This window comes from Symphodus melops (genome assembly GCF_947650265.1).
Source record: "Symphodus melops genome assembly, chromosome: 1".
Taxonomy (NCBI): Eukaryota; Metazoa; Chordata; class Actinopteri; order Labriformes; family Labridae; genus Symphodus; species Symphodus melops.
The window spans coordinates 5,235,515-5,253,853 of NC_136691.1; the positions used below are offsets into that span (position 1 = coordinate 5,235,515).

At 39.7% G+C, this 18,339-nt stretch overlaps 1 protein-coding gene across 3 annotated transcripts in view; it reads left to right on the forward strand.

Moving 5' to 3' along the window:
- Positions 1 to 281: 281 nt before the first annotated feature.
- The window catches only part of ryr3 (ryanodine receptor 3), a 115,614-nt gene continuing 97,556 nt past the window's right edge, over positions 282 to 18,339 (forward strand). For all 3 annotated transcript variants that reach the window (XM_079361153.1, XM_079361154.1, XM_079361155.1), the window contains exons 1-2: positions 282 to 472; positions 16,616 to 16,735. In XM_079361153.1, coding sequence (XP_079217279.1) covers positions 425 to 472; positions 16,616 to 16,735 — 168 coding nt within the window. In that variant the 5' untranslated portion in view covers positions 282 to 424. The remainder of the gene's footprint in view (positions 473 to 16,615; positions 16,736 to 18,339) is intronic.

Here is an 18,339-nt window from a genome sequence, read left to right on the forward strand (position 1 = left end):
TATGGCATTCACGTCGACACCTTTATATGGAGCTCACAATACGTTATTAGTAGACAAGAAAACGTTAAAGCTGCAGACTCAACCAATTCAAAGTATCTGAGCTCGATCGTGAGCATCATCATCATCATCATCATCATTATCACCTGGGACTGGTCCTCTGACGCCCCGGCTCCGCACTGCTGCTGGAGGCGACGGGAGGGGAGGGGGAGGACGAGGAGGAGGAGTGGGAAGGAAGGGTGCATGAGGGGGGTAGGTAGGTGGGAGAAGAGAGGAGAGGGAGAGAGGAGGGGGGGGGGGCTCGGCCGGGCTGCCCTATATGGCTGTGGATGAGCTCTATGCTAATATCGGCTTGAGAAGCACAGCATCGCGTTTCTGCCGGCAGTCAGTGGTGGCTTCCAGAGTCTGAGTAGGCTCCTTCACAGCCATGGCTGAGGGCGGAGAAGGGGAAGATGAGATCCAGTTCTTGAGAACTGTAAGTAAAGAAAAATTCATCGTTGCTGGCTTCAGTTTCCCGTCGCCAATTAACGCTTTCAGAGACGGGATACGACGCGTCAATTAGCGATCCAAGTTGGATCATTGTGCAAGTTTTGCGTGGGAGAAACGAGTTATTTTTGGTTTTGCTTGTTGTGCATGATTTTCTTGTGTGAAGTTGCCGCAGGTTGCACGGCGCACCTGTCGACAGGACTCTTGATGTGGGGAATCTCAATGAGACTCCAGTCTGCTGGTGCAAGGGCAAACAAAATAATGCCTCCAACACACGCTTCCCTTTTCATAACACATGCCCCCTTTTTCATTTTCCATCCTTCATCGCTTTCCGATCTGTTTTCACGGAAACGCCTTGTGCAAAAAAATGTTCCCACGCCTCTTTTAAATAATAAAGCATTGCCACGTTTGGACTTTTTCCTCGGTGGCACCTCTCTCCTCCTTGGGGAAAGGAGTTTCAATAAGTTGTGCTCCCACGCCAGCCAACCCTCTGCGATGACTATTTTAGTGGTTTGACGCAGATTGCTGTCTGTGGTTGTGCACAGCAGTTATGCTTGTAATTGATATGACAGCTTGTATGTTGGTGTGGTGGATATATCTCGACCGCGCACGTATTCTTCTCTCCTCGTCAAGCTTTGTGACCCAGACCTGTTACAAGGGGGTCAAGGGGGCAACAAGAGCCTGTTGTGACACCAGCAATGTGCTCAGAAAGAATGTCTGTCTGATTGAAAGCCATCTTATCATGGACAGGCGACAGAGTGGTCTGAGAGGTCAAATATACAACATCTTTATCTTTTATTCCAATTTAACTACTACAATTCAAAGTTTACAGCAAAGAAAGATTCTGCAAACCATATTGCCGTTTATGTTTTACTTTTAATTCATGATTAGGTTTCCATTTGGGTTGGTTCCAAAATGTAATCCTTTGTATTGGAACTTGGTTTAGGTGTGTTTATCCAACACAGTTAACATCAGCATCTGCCCAATAGTGTACATGTTAAAAGGATCATACCATGATAAAGTCAGAAATTTGTGAACAGATTATCTTTTAATTTTTATTTTCTATAGGAACGACGCATGTTTTAATGCGTGTGTGTTTATAGATATTCAAATAAACTCAAATAGGCTATTGGGGAAATCAATGGCTGCCTGCACAATGCTGAGCATAGTGCAACACAAATACATAATACCAGCTTAATGAAGTTCCCAGGTTGCTTACAGGGAGGAGCAGCAGAGACCAAGATATCCCAACTTTAGTTCAACCACACCCCTAAAACCTTGATCCTACATTTCCCATGATGCAACTTGATAGCCTCTTCCAGTATACCATCTTTCACAGGGACTTTACACAGCTCGTTATGTTTGTAAACAAATTGAATCTGAAGTGGAGATAACTCTGATGGCATCATCAGGGTTGTTTGCTTGGACTTTGAAAACTCCTAAATCTGGGTAGAATAATACACCAATGTTTTCACAGGCTTCAGGTTAAACTACTTCAAAAGTGTCCGCAGCATGGAGCTGAGACTTGCAAACATGTCGGTATGATTCTTGAGTCTAACGTTTAGTTACATGTTTTTGGTTTGAGTTGCCATTTATTTCCATTTAGATAAAATGTCTTTAACAGTCATGGGCTCTCTTATGGTTTTGAGACGTTGATATACACCACATTGTTAATCTATATGTAATCCCCTGAAAGCTTGGCTGGTTGTTAGTGGCATGCCAGGACCCTGTACTTAACAGCTCCTACTATTTGTGATGCCAGTGATATGCTGACCCATGCCTCTCAAATTCTACTGTCACAATGGCATCCTGGTTATTTGATGACAACAGCGATTTGAGAGGGGGGCTTCCCCTGAGGTTCACCAAGCCCTGTTATCAAACCTCTGTGGTGAGTGAAACATGCTCAACAGAAGCCCTAAAAATAAAAGCGCTAATTGAAAAACACTTCATTACCATCTGTTGAACATTATGGTATAAGCCTATATGTCAGGTGTGCCTTTGATGGATGGGGATGTCGTTAATTTAATCAACAACTGCATTTGTGGCTTTGTCTCCAAAGGTAAATATTTACAGACTACAAAATGTAGAATTTTAATGTTATAATGGATGCTCTAATTTTAAAATGAGAGGTACTGTACATAAAAGTATGAAATATTTGAAGTATAGAGGATCCTGTCATTGGATGCTTCTGTCAGGTGGTGACAGAGGTCCAGACATTGTGATTCAATTTCAGCCTAGAGACAGTCTCACCTTGCTGTTGATGTGTAATGTTGGGAAAGCTGGCAGCGATGATGATGGCAATAATAAGTAACCAAGAAGAGGATAGTGTTATAGCTCTACTGCATATTAAATACACACATCTATTCTGTAACTTTATAGATCTTCATTGTATTCCATTTGTCCTGAGAGCGTAGATGTAAAAGGTTTAATCTTCAAAATTACACCAGATAACAAAAAACATTATATGGTGACATTAGTGACTTCAGGGGAATTTCTTAAGAAACGAGCTGTAGAAGCGAAACATAGTGGACATCTCTTGAAATTGGATCCCATCAACTTTATCTTAGGTTTAGCTTTGATATCTGTAAAATGACAAGTGCTTGCAAGTGAAACAAAAAAATCCACTCTCAGCCTGTCATCTCACACTTACTTCTTGCTTCCTATTTTTTTTGCAAGCTAGTCCGGCTGCAAACCAAGCTAAAGGAAGTTTCTCTTTCTCTTCATTCGAATGATTAAAAATAGATACATAGAAATAGCAATGAATAAACAAATGGGAAAAAAACAACAACAGTAATATCTATAAAATAAAAAATGTCTATATATTACACATTAGACTCGTTTGAAAAGAGATAGGAAAAATCCTGGGCTCGTGAAATCCTTCACCATTAAGTAATGGGAAATCGAATTAACTGTACTAAAAGGACGAAAATACTCCAATCCAGCTACAGGTCTTTGACAGAAGTCATTTATCACTAACCACCAGCTACATTTGAAGACTCAAAAGTTAGTCTTTATTCTAAGGGGTTCAGTTGTCAGACAATAGATGACGTTCTGAAATTATGGCTCAGCAGGCATTTTATGCATGCTAGGTTTGTAAAGCCCCAAACCTCAAAGAGAAATGTCGTAAGCGAGGCTACCCCAACACAGAAACCAAGCTAACTAGAGATCAAAGCTATATCTATATAACTTTTTCTAACGTTTATTTATCTCCATAAATCATCATGTTTTTGTATTTTGGATGTCAGGTGGTTGCTACAACATTTGAGATTCACGGTTAAGCTAATGTTAGCTTGCTTGTAAGTTTGCTCGCTACATTTAAGAAACTGTTCCACTTTCAGACACCGCTATAGTTTGTCTCTACGTGTTACAGATACAGAAGGATCCAATGTGTCTTAAAATGCTCTGAATTTTTTTTGTTAATATCTCCGTCAAACTTCCATGAGTGGAAGTTTGACGCTCTAAAAAACTAAGTGGACATTCACAAAGAACCAGCTAGGGTTTTTTTTTTTAAATATTTATTTAGAAAAGTTTGATATTAAAATATTTAAAGCTGACAAAAAATATATGCACAATTTAAACATAGTTCTGAAGGTGAGATACAGGTAAACAAGGTTTGCAGTGCACCAGTCACTTGCTCCTCAGGGCTTATTTGGAGTTTATGTTGTTCTGGATCCCTTCTGCATACCATGGAGTCGACTCTGGGGGTTTAAATTTAGCCTTTTTAAAGATGATGCTTCCACAGCACATACAGCTTTGCTCCCATGGCACTAAACCACACCCGGACCAGAGCTCGAGTCAAGGCAGAACTAAACCAGTAACACTTTAACACCATTTTTATAGGGATAAAGTCGCATTTAGAAACCAAACGCTTGATACCGCTTATTAGTTTACAGCATTAAGTAAAGCTTAATATATCAGCTTAATGGACAGTGTCACTTAGCTTTGAAAGTAGCACAGTGAGAGTTCACCTCCATATTTGATTATTGTTAACTAACAAGGTACAAGACTCGGACGATTTGGAGCATGCTGTGCAAGGACTTATCTGAATATTTATTTCAGATGATTGTTTTTTAAATTCATGTTGGCTGAACGATGTCTCTAAGGTTTTACTACTTGCAGATTAACAGATAGCGTCATTGCTAATCACATTCATTGTGTCTAGTAATTCATTAATAGACATAGATGGCAATAAATGACTGCTGTCATATGTTGGAGGTTATTGAACTGTGGTTGTTTGTTGTTGAATGACTGAAAACTATCGTTGAAATGTTTTATTTTTTAAATCTTAAATTTGACTGGAGGAATTCAGATATGAATTTGTGTTGTGATAAAGGTTGTGCTAATGAAAGGACTGGTTAGGTGTCTCTGATTTTCATTGGTTGAAGAGTTGTCGAGGTCTGAGAGAAAGTGGAGTCAGGTGTCAGAGAAAATGAAGAGGGGAGTCAGACAGACAGAAAGCGTTGCACAGATTTACAGATATTTAAAAAAAGGTGTCATTTAAATGTCTTTGAGATAGTATTTTCTCTGAAATGACAAATCTTCATTGTGATCAATCCTGTCTCCTATGAATTATGATAATATTATGCAACAAGCAAGCAACACCGTCTCCTGCCAATTAAAGGGATGAGTGAACAGTGCTTTGTTTTTCCTGAACTTTGTCATTTGACTTCCCACAAGATGCTATTACAGGAAAAATAATTATGGAAATTCTCAACACTTTTTGTTATATCACACATTTCTTCTTCTGCAGATTGTATTATCAGAAATGAATTATTTTCAATGTTGACTTTTTAGGTTAAAATGTGACCTTAAAAAACAGCTCCTGACAAGACAAGCTAAAGGTGTTTTCAGCATTGTATTTCACCAAAAACATAAAAACAAATAGATTTAAATAATTTATCTGAGGGGAGGATGCTTCTGGAAGTTTTGAGAATAAACGTGTGTGAGGCTTCTTCTGATTGGCAATGATTCAGTGCGGATACTTTGCCAAATTTACATGCACAAAACTCTTTAAACTGTGAGGACTAAGGAGCCCATTGACATATTATTTATTGTAAAAATGAATCTGTATCAACCCAGAGTTGATGAGTCATTATTCCAGTGAAATATGCAGCATTCACTATATTGCACAAGTTGATGCCTAAGCTTGCCTGCTTTACAAGTGAACTGGGGAAGGTAAAGATAGAGAGAGGCAGAGATGTCCTGCGGCCTCTGATGAACCTCACTGACTGATTTTAAATTGAACAGGAAGGATTTCCTCTGTATCGATCGTGCAGGCAGTGATGGCAAAGCATCCGTGCATTCTTTGGCAGCCCTCTCCAATCATCAGCGCTGAAGGACAGCGTGCCTGCTGCCATCCTCCGTCATCTTCACAGCCATGATTTAAAGGTGGCAGGACCTTACGTCACAAGTCCTCCCTCTAGCTTTCAATTCTTAGATGAGATGTTAGGGGTTGTGACTGGGGTGTCCTTGTTTAGTTAAACAATGTAGTTATCTATCACTCAAGCTGACATGTCAGACATTATTTGAGTAAATATTTCATGTGGGATGAGATCTTGCATTTTGATGTCAGTAGGAATAAGTTTAAGACCTTTTGAGTAAATAAAGAATTGATGTTGATGACATTGTAAATGGCAAGGTTAGCAAATGTGTTTATTAAAGCTGAGATATTAATAAATCTCCTTTTACTCGGTGTTATAGAAGTTTGTCTAACCTTTGTCTTTAACCTTGAACTGGTGTTGTAAAGCCAATAAAACACCCATTAATGATTACATTGGAGAGGAGGCTTTTTGTAGTTTTAGCTTTCGGGGTGGGGTGGGGGGGGACTCTGGTTGAAAGAAGCGGACATCCTGCAGTTCTTTTAGTGTCCACTTGAGGCTGACTGCAGAAGCAAAGGAAGTCATATTGAAAAAGCCTGTTTTTACAGCACAAACTTAGATGTTTACAGCCTCATTCGGAAACAAAATTGGTCTGATTAGCTCACGTCTCTATTATCACATACTGTTTTTTTATAACTCACCTTGTTTGGATTTTATAAAGGATAAGCATTATTCACAACAAAGCCAATAGCTGACTTGGTTTAGATGCTGCCGGGGTTTAAATGTTTTTTTAGGAGGTTTAACACCTGCCTCATCTCCAGCTAGCTAGCTAGCTAGCTTGAGACAGTATTTCCATTATGGCGACCACCATTCCTTCCAGAGCCCCCTGCAGTAACAGAGGGGGGACTTCATTCAGGCTGTGTCCATTTATATTTACAGTCTATGGTGGCTACTATCAAAGAATACAAAATAATCCAAGTAAGTTTTTAGTTTCAGCAGGAATAACTGTAAAGTACGTTGCCTGTGGTTGTCCATGGAGAGTTAACAGTAGACACCCACAAGCAGCATTTTCAGCAGAGCAATTGAACTCTCATTCTAAATAATTACCTTCATTAATCAACTGAGGGCTGGAAAAGGTGCAGACAGGGAGCCTCTTGCTGTTGTGAACGCCCCTTGGGTCAGACCGTTCACCTTCATCAAATCAAACATGGTTCACCTCTCGTGTTTTTTCTCAGACCTGTTACCATTTTTAGTTATGTTATGTGTATCATGGGATCACACAATAACACATTTTATGGCTAAGTTTGAACAGTCAGGGCTTTTTATAGAGACACATTTGTTGTGTATTACATTTTTATTTTAAATATAAACATTGCACAACAAAAACAAGGACATTTGTGTTTGGCCATTTCTTTATTTTAATGAGGCTTCTTGGCAATAAGCCTTATACCACTGGAAAGCCGGTTTATTAAGAATATGAATTTGTTGGACAAGCAGCAGAGCTGAGTATGTGGGTTGTACCCATGAAAAACTTGCAATGTAGATATTTGTTTACAGTGGGAGGGGCTAAATGGGAATATTATTGTGTCATGTCCAATGATAATAATATATCAATCAAAGTTTAAGAACATTCAGAATGAACATCTGATGGTAGCTGGCAATTGGGTTGTTTGTCTTTGTAAATATGTTGAATCCAATCCCACAGGTTTCTGATGAAAAAGGATTACTTCACAAACTGACGTTTTTACCCGTTAGCTCTGTTTTTGGTCGACAACAACTCTTGTGGAAAATATCTGGCTTGTTACCTTACTCTGATTAATCCCTTTGTTGTTTGTTTTTTAATGGGAATATCAAATTTATACCTGATTAAAGATTGGAGCCACGACTTTTCAGGGGCTTTAAATTTTCTTTGAATGAAAGCTCCATTACAGCAAAACCTCGCTGTTTAATCCTCAGGAGCTTTGCTAGGTGCTAGCTATTAGGAAAGGATCAAACAATCAATCACCTCCAAACCATTTTATTAACGATCACTGCCAAGAAATAATCCATAGTTTGAATAACTGGAACCATTTAACTTAGTTTCTGACAGCTATGAATAAAATGTTTAAGAAAAGGAAAAAAGTGATGTTTGTTGTCTTTTTGCAAATGTTTCACTCATCTTTAGTTTTTCAGTCAGCCCACCAAAGAAACACTCCTTTACTTTGTTCATCCATGCATTGCAGCTGCAGTCTAGAGATGACATCTTGTAGCTTGATGGATCTGAACACATTTTACAGTCCTTGTGGGGAGGGAGGTTTACCTTGTCACACGCTACTGACGTATTGCAAAAACACTTTAATGCTCATTGGATTTATCTCATGTCTCGTCCTTTATTGACCAGCTGCGATTCAGTCTGTCTAAGGAAAGAAAATGTGAGATCTATTCTGAAGAAAAATGCTTGCCTTGTCACTCTGCCATCTTCAAAGCTTTTGAGGCATTAGAGTTAAAATGCTCCAACGTCTGCTTAAGATTTGACCCACGCAGAACAGACAGGGTGCAGGGGGAAACGAAAGTCGGCCCGGGTCAGGAGCTGGGATTTTGTGTAAATGCTGCTTAAGTTTGCTTCAGGTGCATGTCTACGCTTTACCTGATCTTTCCACTTTTTTCCTGTCTGTTCACCTCACAGACCCACCCACCCACAAACACACCCACACACACACACACACACACAACCACTCATCTGTGTCCGCTCCGTCTCATCGGACAGGATGATGGACTTTAGAGAGGCTCCAGCTTCGTCCCTGACCGGAGGCTTCTCTTTTTTTCGGTCCTTCTGCTGAGGTGGATGTGTCAGCCTTGCACACATGGGTGCCTCGACTATTTTAAGCTCTTCAAAGCAATATGCATACAAACTAAGCCAAGAAAATCCAATTTGTTACAGGAACACAATATAAATCTTAGAGTCTGTGATCCATGGCAGTCTACTGTAGGATAAAAACTTGCTTGACTGTGGAATTTTATTTCATTTTTTAAAACTTAGCCATTAGATGTGAATTGCATTATTCATTTTTGACTCAGACTAAACACCTTCTGCTGGCCTATATGTCTTCACATTGTGTGGCACTGATAGCATGAATGTTAAATGAATCTTAAAGCACCAGTGAGGAGCTTTTAATTATCTAAAACAAATTGAATTGAATACTGATGCTTCATACAAATGCAATCTGGACCATCAAGAATAGGGTTTAATATTTTTATATTGCCTGAAAACAGTGTATACAGGCGTCAAAGAAAGCTTAATCATTTTATATCAGAAAGTCTGATACATGTACAGCAAAAGTCAGAAAAGAGATAACTGGCACCACTTTGCCCACAGGGGGCGCCAAAATAGATACAAACTGAAAGTACCTCATAGGAGCTTTAAATGACAAATCTCTGTAACCCTTATTAACTGAAGAGTTAGAGTTTGTAGCATTGTTTGTTCAGCTTGTAAACACAATATTGAAAATGGGCCGCGTCTCCTGGGCTTATGCAGCTACAGTGCAAGCTGCCGTGTGCTAGCTCAAGCTAAGTACTGGCGTGTGGTGCCTGCCCATCAAACAGAAAACTGGCCAACTCTGCGTTCCCATTACTTTTGCGTAAGTATATATTTTATTTTTTAGGAGACGCTACTGACTGTTTTTAAGTTTCAGATAAAGTGAGACATTTAATGCCCATTTTAAGTAAAGATAACTGTCTACCTTTGTGATTTGTTTTTTAAATCAAGGCAGTCATGGATGAAAACATTGCAAAAGACAAAAGTATTATATTGCTTTGAAGATGAAAAAGAAAATGGCAGTGATAATTAGTTTCAAAGTAAGGCTAAAATAATATTTTGAGATAGGTAAGTGTGAGTTTATTCATTTACTGACCCTGTAGTTCAAACATTGATCCAATCACTAGGAAGTCTCACCTTGAACAGGCAAACAAAACGAAGCAATAAGCACATTTATCATGACCAGAATGACAGTAGCTGTCTAAAACAGTTAGATAAAAAACTCTTAAAATGTAACTGGATTGACTAATTTATGGCTGTATCCATCTCTGCTCAGGCTGATGCATCCTCCAGTCTCTCTATGACTGTTCCTTAATGTCTCAAATCCATAACATTATCTGCCCCTTACCTGTGTTTTGACAAATTGTATGAAAATAATACTAAATTTGGATTCTACTCGGATTAGTTCTGAATCCTGACATTTGCTGAGTCAGCACCCTGCGGCATACAGTGAAGCTTTCTTTTGTTTGTGTCTCTGCTCTGTATAGAGACACAGAATTGAACCTCATTCATTTGGATCAGCACTGACTGTAAGCTGTCTGGCTTTTGAGTGAAATGACTTGAAACACTGGCAGAGTGGGTCTGCTACTTCTGTCTAATCCTTGATTTGTAGCCCATTTACGGTCATTGGAGCGTTGTGACTCTTTTGTAGAAGTTTAAAGTTTGAAGGGAACAGATTAACTGTAATCCCTTGTTCTGTCTGAATAAACTCGCTCCTTTATTCCTCCAAAGACGACATGAATGAGTCCAATTTAATGTCTGATTTCCAGTGATTTACCAGTGTTTATTTGTGAAGTTATTGTAATAGTACAGTTAACATTTCTGCATGAAGATCATTTATTCTCAAATCCAATGGATTAAAGTGGTGCGAAATTCCTGGCTTTTTCTCTCTTCCCCAGCTAATCTCATCCTGTGTGGGTTATTTTGAATTTCAATGTTGAGTTTTATTCCACTACTCTACATATTAATGGTCTTTCCTGTCCTCTTCCCCCTGAAACATGGAATAAACGTTTTGAAGATTGCAAGAACATTGACACCATGTCCAATGTAAGGAGAACTATATTAAATGTTCAAGTCAACCGATTTGGACGCTTTGCAGGTCGTTCACGAAGAAGTCACACATTGTAATCTAAACATTTATGTATTAACACCTATATTTACATATTATGCATTTTTTTTGCCAAGCCTCTGTAGGCTTGGGACTGGATTATGGTTTCAGTAGTGTTTGTAGCTTTGTGTTGTATCATTCACTAGCATTGGCTGTACACGGGGAAACAGTCTGTGTGGAGAGTAAAATAGGCTGATTGTAATCTCATAATGTGATCCCATGGGACCCATAATAACAACCCGCTCCGAGATGTCCTTTTTCAATTCTGACTCCATTTTCACCTCTCAAGTTTCTTGGCGGACTGTTATCAAAGGCAACGCTCTGAAATGGAAATGCTGCAAGTTTCCCTTTTACTCCCAGAGGCAAGTTTCAGCTTCAGACAGTAACCCATAGGTGCAGAGATGGGTGTACATGGGCATAGTTTTCCATTTTCAAGATGGTGTGATATTTCTGTGACAGTTACGTAGTAAAAAGAGGCAGGTAGGTCTGCTGAGGGAGCACATCCAAGCCAGCCTTTGTATCTAAACACTTTGGGTAACTCATAGTCACTGAACATGTGTTCTCGATGAAACGAAAAGGGATTTTTACTAACTCTAATGTAAATTCATACCTGGGATATTAGATGCTCCAAGCAACAGCTGTTACCTACTTAGTTTGTGGTGATATTTTAGGGCGATGATGAATTGGCGATACAACACAGGACTGTCACACAGGAGACAAAAAGTTTGATTCTATGAAACCAAAGGTCAACATGTAGTAGTTATTTTAACCCACCCCATGATGTTTCCCTTTCCTGAACCATGTACTGCTTGAATTTAGCCAGAGAGGCAGCTACAGTACGATGTTGTGTTGAAGTGTTTGAAGTGAAGAACGTTGACTATGACTCTGAATATTGTCTGGGCTTTTAGGTGGCTGGAAAGTTAAAATCAAACATAGAACTTTCTCCCACGAGATCTTGGATTGTCCTCTCTTGTGGCGAGGTTAAATACTTTGACCAAATTTAACTTATTAACTCCTGAACCTAACTGGGTGGTTTGGTTGCTATGGTTTTTAATGGTACGGTGGCACATGTGGTTAAAAGTACAAAATGGCTGTACTTGTTCTGAGCACCAAACGTCTTGCTATTGGCTTTTTAAATCACCTGAAAAACTGCATTAACATTCATGCAGACTGCCCTGAAGGCCGTCAACAGGTCATGTTGATGGCCTTTTTTGCACTGAGTCCATGTTTATGAATGCTGATTATACATTTGTCATTTGATAGCTATTTAACAAACAGTTGAGGGACTGGTTGAAGTGTGAGGTCTGTGTCGATGCTGTTTGTGTTTGAGGTAAATGTAGCTGCAGGTGCTGCAGGTGCAACCAGTGTAGCTGACAGGATCGACTAATTTTACTTTACAGCTTAAATGTCAAATAGCTGAAAATCCAATTCCTATCCAAGTTCACTTCTCTTTTTCTCTCTCTCTGATTCTTGTTTACATTGGTGTCTATTTTTGCTTCAAGTTCTGTTTTTATCTGTCACTGCACTTTATCAGGTCCTCTGCTGCTTTTGATCATTTTTCCAACTGTCACAGTCTCTCCCATTATACGGATGGACAAGGTTTTTAGATATTTATCACCAAGTTAGAACCTTGTGAGTTATAACTTAATTGTTAAAAGTCAGGTTGGCATAATCTGTGCTAGCAGATCCCCCCCAAAAAAGGAAAGTTAATTTCACTTGTTGGACACATGCTTCATAAAGATATTCTGTATACAGCAGTTGAAAACAACATTGTTTACCCATTTTAAGAAATGAAGACTACACAAAGGAGTGTTGGGCTTAACAGAACATATATCCCCAAGTCTATACCTTCCAGTCATAGACAGACAGAACTGCCCAACATATCCAAACAGTACTTTGTATTGGTGACAGCTGGTCCTCAGATTAATGAAAAGTTATAAAATGGATGGAACTCATGTTGGAAATAATATCATATAAACAAATGTTAGCTAGAGTCAGTGATGACGGGAACTTTAAGAGGTCATGGTCCCATTTTGAGGCTCATAGCCTTGTTCGAACACAACTAGAATATATATTAATATTAAATATATGATAGGCCTTTGGTCATTTTTGAATAAATAAAAAAACGTAATGTAAAAGAAACTAATGTTTAAATCTGAACTTCAGCTCTATCTGACATATCAGGTTGTAGTTCTCACACATCTACCCTGCGTCTACTTTGCTCTCCATGTTGTTAGCTAAGCTTCACTAAAACACGTAGCTCAGCCTGTACTTAGCACCCACTGTGACATTTATGAGAAACACGACGCTTGAGCAGCGGCCTCCACACTGAGACAGTGTGAACAAGGAGACAAAAACGTGCCGGAACGTCCTTTATTCTCTTCACTTTTTTGACCCGTCTGAGTTTTTTCCTTCCTCAAGTCTTCCTGTTGAGCTCCACTGAGCATGTGCAAAGCATGCATGTCAAAATAGCAGCGCTGAGGGATTGAGCAGATTCACCTTTTCTCAAGTTCACATTGGTGGCAGCGCTGGGTGACTTGTGGGAGTTTATTTGGCACGCCGGGGCATCTGTAGTTCTCGGGTTTCGGTTGGTGGATGCATTGGGCCGCGCGCACTCGCACACGCGCACAAAAAAACACACCTGTCGCTGTCTGTTAAGGCGCACATAAGCTGGCTGCTTGGTGAACGAATGAAAGCAAGTGAAGAGTGGGGAAATGTGGAGGGCGTGTTGAAGCACAGAGACACATCCAGCAGCGCCAGAAGCGTGTCAAACGAGAGTGACAAACGTCTCTCTTTTGTTTTCTATATCCGTGACTTGTCGGACCTGCAGGATCCGGAGGGATCTCAAGGGGTGGTATGGACGAGTGGGGTCAGTTTGGGAGATGGTAGGGTCAAGTTCCCGCTCTACACTTGGAAGCTGGGTGAAACAGCCACCTAACCCCGCGCCTGCCTCCTCCCGCTGCAGGCTGGGGCCCTATACATAGTACTGATGCTGCTCTTTAGCTGTCTAGCAGATGGTCACACTGCTGCTGCGAGGATCACTTTGCCTCAGATTCACCAGATTCTCTGGCTGAGGATCAAGTCAGAGGAGCAGAGAGAGACATACAGTGTCTCAACAAAGCTTCCTAGTTTGGGGATTAGTTGCTTCTTCATTGCTTTTTGGATCTTTTATTAGAAAATGCTCAATCGGTATCCATTTTTTAAATTTTTTTATATCAAACCGTCCCATGAATGTAGTGTTTCATGGGTTTGTATTTTATGTAGAACAATTTTGGCAGTATCCTCCCTCTCCCTGCTCTTCCTCCCATTGCTTCACACTACTCAGATGACTGGATGGCATCCAGTCGACGTAGTTTTGATCCCAGAGCAACTCAGACTACTTCTGGTTCTGAAACTCACAATCAAAGCGAGTTAAAAAAAAAACTAAAAAAACATTTTCTTTTGTTCCTCAGAAGCCTTTGAGATGGGCTGTTCAGCATGCATGAATATTTATCAGTGCCATCCTTTACTGTAGTGAGTTTTTTTTTTTAGTTGGGCCTAATTTCTGTTTTGCAGGATATTCCTCACAGATAAATGAAAGACCCCTGGGGACAAATAAAGTTTTTTGAATTGAATTGAAGACTACATGAAATTGGTCACATTTATAGAACAATTCGCACTAAAAATAGCAGTTACATAAGCCTTAAAAAAAACCATGCATACTGCATGTACGCATGAAGGTTTAGTATTCCAGTGATAGTGCCAGACCCTGCTAGTTTATATGGCCACCAGAATCCCAAACAGCTGAAAAGAAAGAGCTGTATTTACTCGATTTTAAAGAGGTGACAAGTCTTCGGTCATCCTGTGGTCATATTGAGTTCCCCCCCTATCTGTAGCCCGAAACAACAAGCTGTTTTTCTTCCATCACACAACTACCACTGAAGCTGCAGTGGAGTTTCAGACCCAGCACTAATGTTTTCTCCTATCAGTAATCACCTCCCTCAAGCCTGAAGTCGGCCCATTGGGTATTTACGTCGCTGTTAGTGCAGAGTGCTGTGACAGCGTTGTCCCCTCGTTCACTTCACTGTGACATTTAACTCTAATGTATTATACATTAAGAAGCGTCTGATCGATTTTTATTACCCTGAAACACAAACTACCACAAGAATGTCTTTAATAAGGCCGTTCGTAAATGCCGGAGACTTGACTTCTTGTTTTTGGATCTGCTTTAATTAGCTTCAGTTCTAATGACTTTAGCTGCTGCATGAATAAAGTGAGCTATAACGTATAATGTTCCACTCCTTTAAATATAAAGCATTAAACAACGCTGCTTCGTCCCAGCATTCAACTTGTAACTTTGAGTGTAAGATTTCACAAAGAATAAATGCACATGAAGCGTATCATTGTGAGGTGAGAAGACAGTCAGGTTGTTACCTTCTATGATTCTTAACACATCCTTCATATTTACTTTACCAGTAGGCAGGGAAGACAGAGACAATGATTTGTGGTTTGATGCCAATGTATATTTGAAAACCTAACAAATGTGAAACCAAGTAGATTGACCCTCGGGCTCAGAGGGAGAGTCTGAACTTTTTTTTCGGAGTCTGAAGAAGCATAAAAATCTGTCCTCATTATCAGAAGATGCTTCCAGAGAACCTGTTTTTATGTCCATCTGTCCAGCTGTGACAGAAGACCGTGATGTTAATAATGCAGCTTAAAAAAAAAAAATCGAAAAGATTTTCAAAGATTTTACTTTCAGTTATTTTTTCTCACACAAGAGTCTGATCACACAGGGGGGGGGGGGTTAACTTTGCCTTCACGTTGAATTTTGCAGTTTAGGGTCCAGGTTGCCATTTGGATGAAACTGTGTCAGGGTCTGTTATCTCGCCTCTCGAGTCTGTGGGTGCTGTGCAGCCTGGGTCTAAATCTATTGAATTAATGCTGCTGTGAAGGAGGTGGGAGCCAGAACCATGGCAACCATCAGCTCAGATTAGTGTGGGACGTGAGCTGGCACGAGGCATGAACACACTCATACTCACACGCATACACATGCAGTGCACAAATAAATCAATATTTGTATTTGTGTGTTGCCAACTAGAGCGCGGCCCTCTCGACCCTGACAGATACAGATGTTCATTTATTGGTTGCACTGATTGAATCGTGGTTTTCCCTCTCTCCCACAGAGATACCAACGTGTGTGTAACAGGTTTCAACTTGATATTACTCAAAGCTGCTTTTCTTATGCTAATATTGATTCATATAGTTTGTTGCTTTCTTTTCTAAAGTAGAAATTGTTGATTGTTAAACTTGTCTATTTCTGTGTGTTTTCATTCATTTAATGTCGATAAAAAAATCTGTCTTGCTCTGTAACTTATTTTGCTTCAACATAACATTGGGTCCATATCAGGGTTTTTACATCACCAGAATTTTAAACTTTGATAAGATATAAATCACAGGATTTCATAATCATATATTTGATAAGATAGATACATTTGAAAAGAAATATATATGAAAAGTATAAATCACACAATATTGATGGTATTGATAAACATCGTTTTTTAATACCACAGAAATAGTAATAAAAATCGGTGACACCCATTATTAGGTCATTTCCGACACATGTTATGGTAAAGTATTTGAAATAAAAATATTTTTTTTTGGTTTCCTATTTAAAAAAAAAAAGAAGGTCTCCATGATTGATGTCAGCGTATCTCGTCTGGTGGCCAATCATGAAGCGATATTGAACAAGACATTAAACCAGACATCATTGTTAAAACTCTCGCTGTCATTCTATTTCCAAGTGAGTTGGGCGGAAGTGGCAACAAAACGGAGCCAAAAAAAAAGATTTTTTTTTTTTCCTTCTTGTCCGGTCCCGCTTATTCTGGATCACTGTCAAACATTTATTGGTGTTAATGCTCCCCTCTCTTCTGGCAGGATGACGAGGTGGTGCTCCAGTGTGTGGCCACCATCCAGAAGGAACATCACAAGTTTTGCTTGGCTGCTGAGGGACTCGGCAACCGTCTCTGTTACCTGGAATCCACATCTGAAGCGAAGGTAAGGGTTGCCCACAGCTGTGCTTGAATTCAATGTTTTTAAGGTAGCTGTATTATGTGAAAAAAAAGTCTTGGCAGGTTGAGAAATTGGTGGGCAGCTGTGAGGTTTTAAAAGTATATTATTAATGCTAGGGAAGTATTTCACACACCTGTGAAAGGATCGTCTCTGACCTGTAGATTTCAAAAATAAAAAGATACATGGTCAGAGGGGTGTCGGCTCCATTTCATCCAGTCATCAGATTGATTAAAGCCAAGTGTTGAACAGCTGATTCCTTTTATGTTTAAATGACAATTTAAAACATTTATCACTTTTTCTCTTAATTTATTGCTCAAGATTTCACCCACTTTTCTCAACTTTATATAGGATGTAAATGTATTTATTTAGTAATTCTTCAGTTGTTTAGATAACAGTTCTCGCAACTATTTGAACCTTTAATCCTCACTTTTAAGGCTCGCATAAGTTTTGACTTGTCAACTTCAGGTGCCAAATTTAACCACGTATCTTTTTGTCATTTAAATTTCGCTAATGTTAAAAAAATATTTTTTACTGCTGGCTGTAGGTACAGTAATGATAGATAAGGACATAATCATTAGATATTACTCAAATGTAATTAACCGAGTGCAGCTTCATCAACATTTTGAAATTAGCCCAGATTTGAAGATATATTATCTTTAAATAATTTGATCATTGAGCAATGTTATTGGGGCTATGAAAAAAAAACAGATTCATAAAATAAGGTTGCATCCAGAAAATGCTGCAGCCCCCTTTTGTTCCTTGGCACTCCCTCTGCCTGATAAAGTGCAAATCAAATGGACACGTCAGATATCCTTCACTGAAGCCCATCTGTATCGCCTCTTTTTCACTTAATGAGATGAGCTTTCCCGTCAAATAACGGCGATGGATTAGATTCTGCCCGGACCCCTTGGTGCACAACTACTTTCATAAAAACAATCTCAAAATGGCTTGCTTGAGGGCATGCAGGAAAAATTCCACAGCTGCAGTGCTCCAGGTTCAGCTGTGGCGCTCGCACGATTGGACAGAGTCCCAACAAACAAAACTGACAGTGCTCATGGTGCCAGTTATGGATCACAAACTTGTTCCTGCACGGCTGCATCCCATTGGGTGGGGAGGGAGCCCTGGCAGGCTAACATGTTTGTGTGTTGAAAATGTTTTTTTTTAAGCACATGATGTTGTTAGAGGAGGGAAGTTTGTCATGGTGATGATGTTTGAAAATGGTGTTTCTTGCCCGTGTTGTTGTAGCAACACAACGGAGCTGTCAGCGCTTTGTTACGCAGCTCATTCCTCTTCTTTTTGACGAGATGCACGAGTCTGCTTTGGTGCTGAAATGAGGCAGATCGTGTTTCCTCCGAAGGATATGCTGTGCGCTAAAACAAACACAGATGTTGTATGATGTGTGGATCGTGAGTCACAACATTTTTCTCAAACATTTCAATCTGGAGATCCAGTTCGTTATCAGTCAGTCATGCTGATGTCTGGGATAATAAGGGCCTGTACATCTGTCATCGCCCATGACTGGAATTAAGAATGCTTCTCACTTGCCCCTATTGTTGCTGTAGGTCATAAAAGTTGTCCCCTCTGCACCC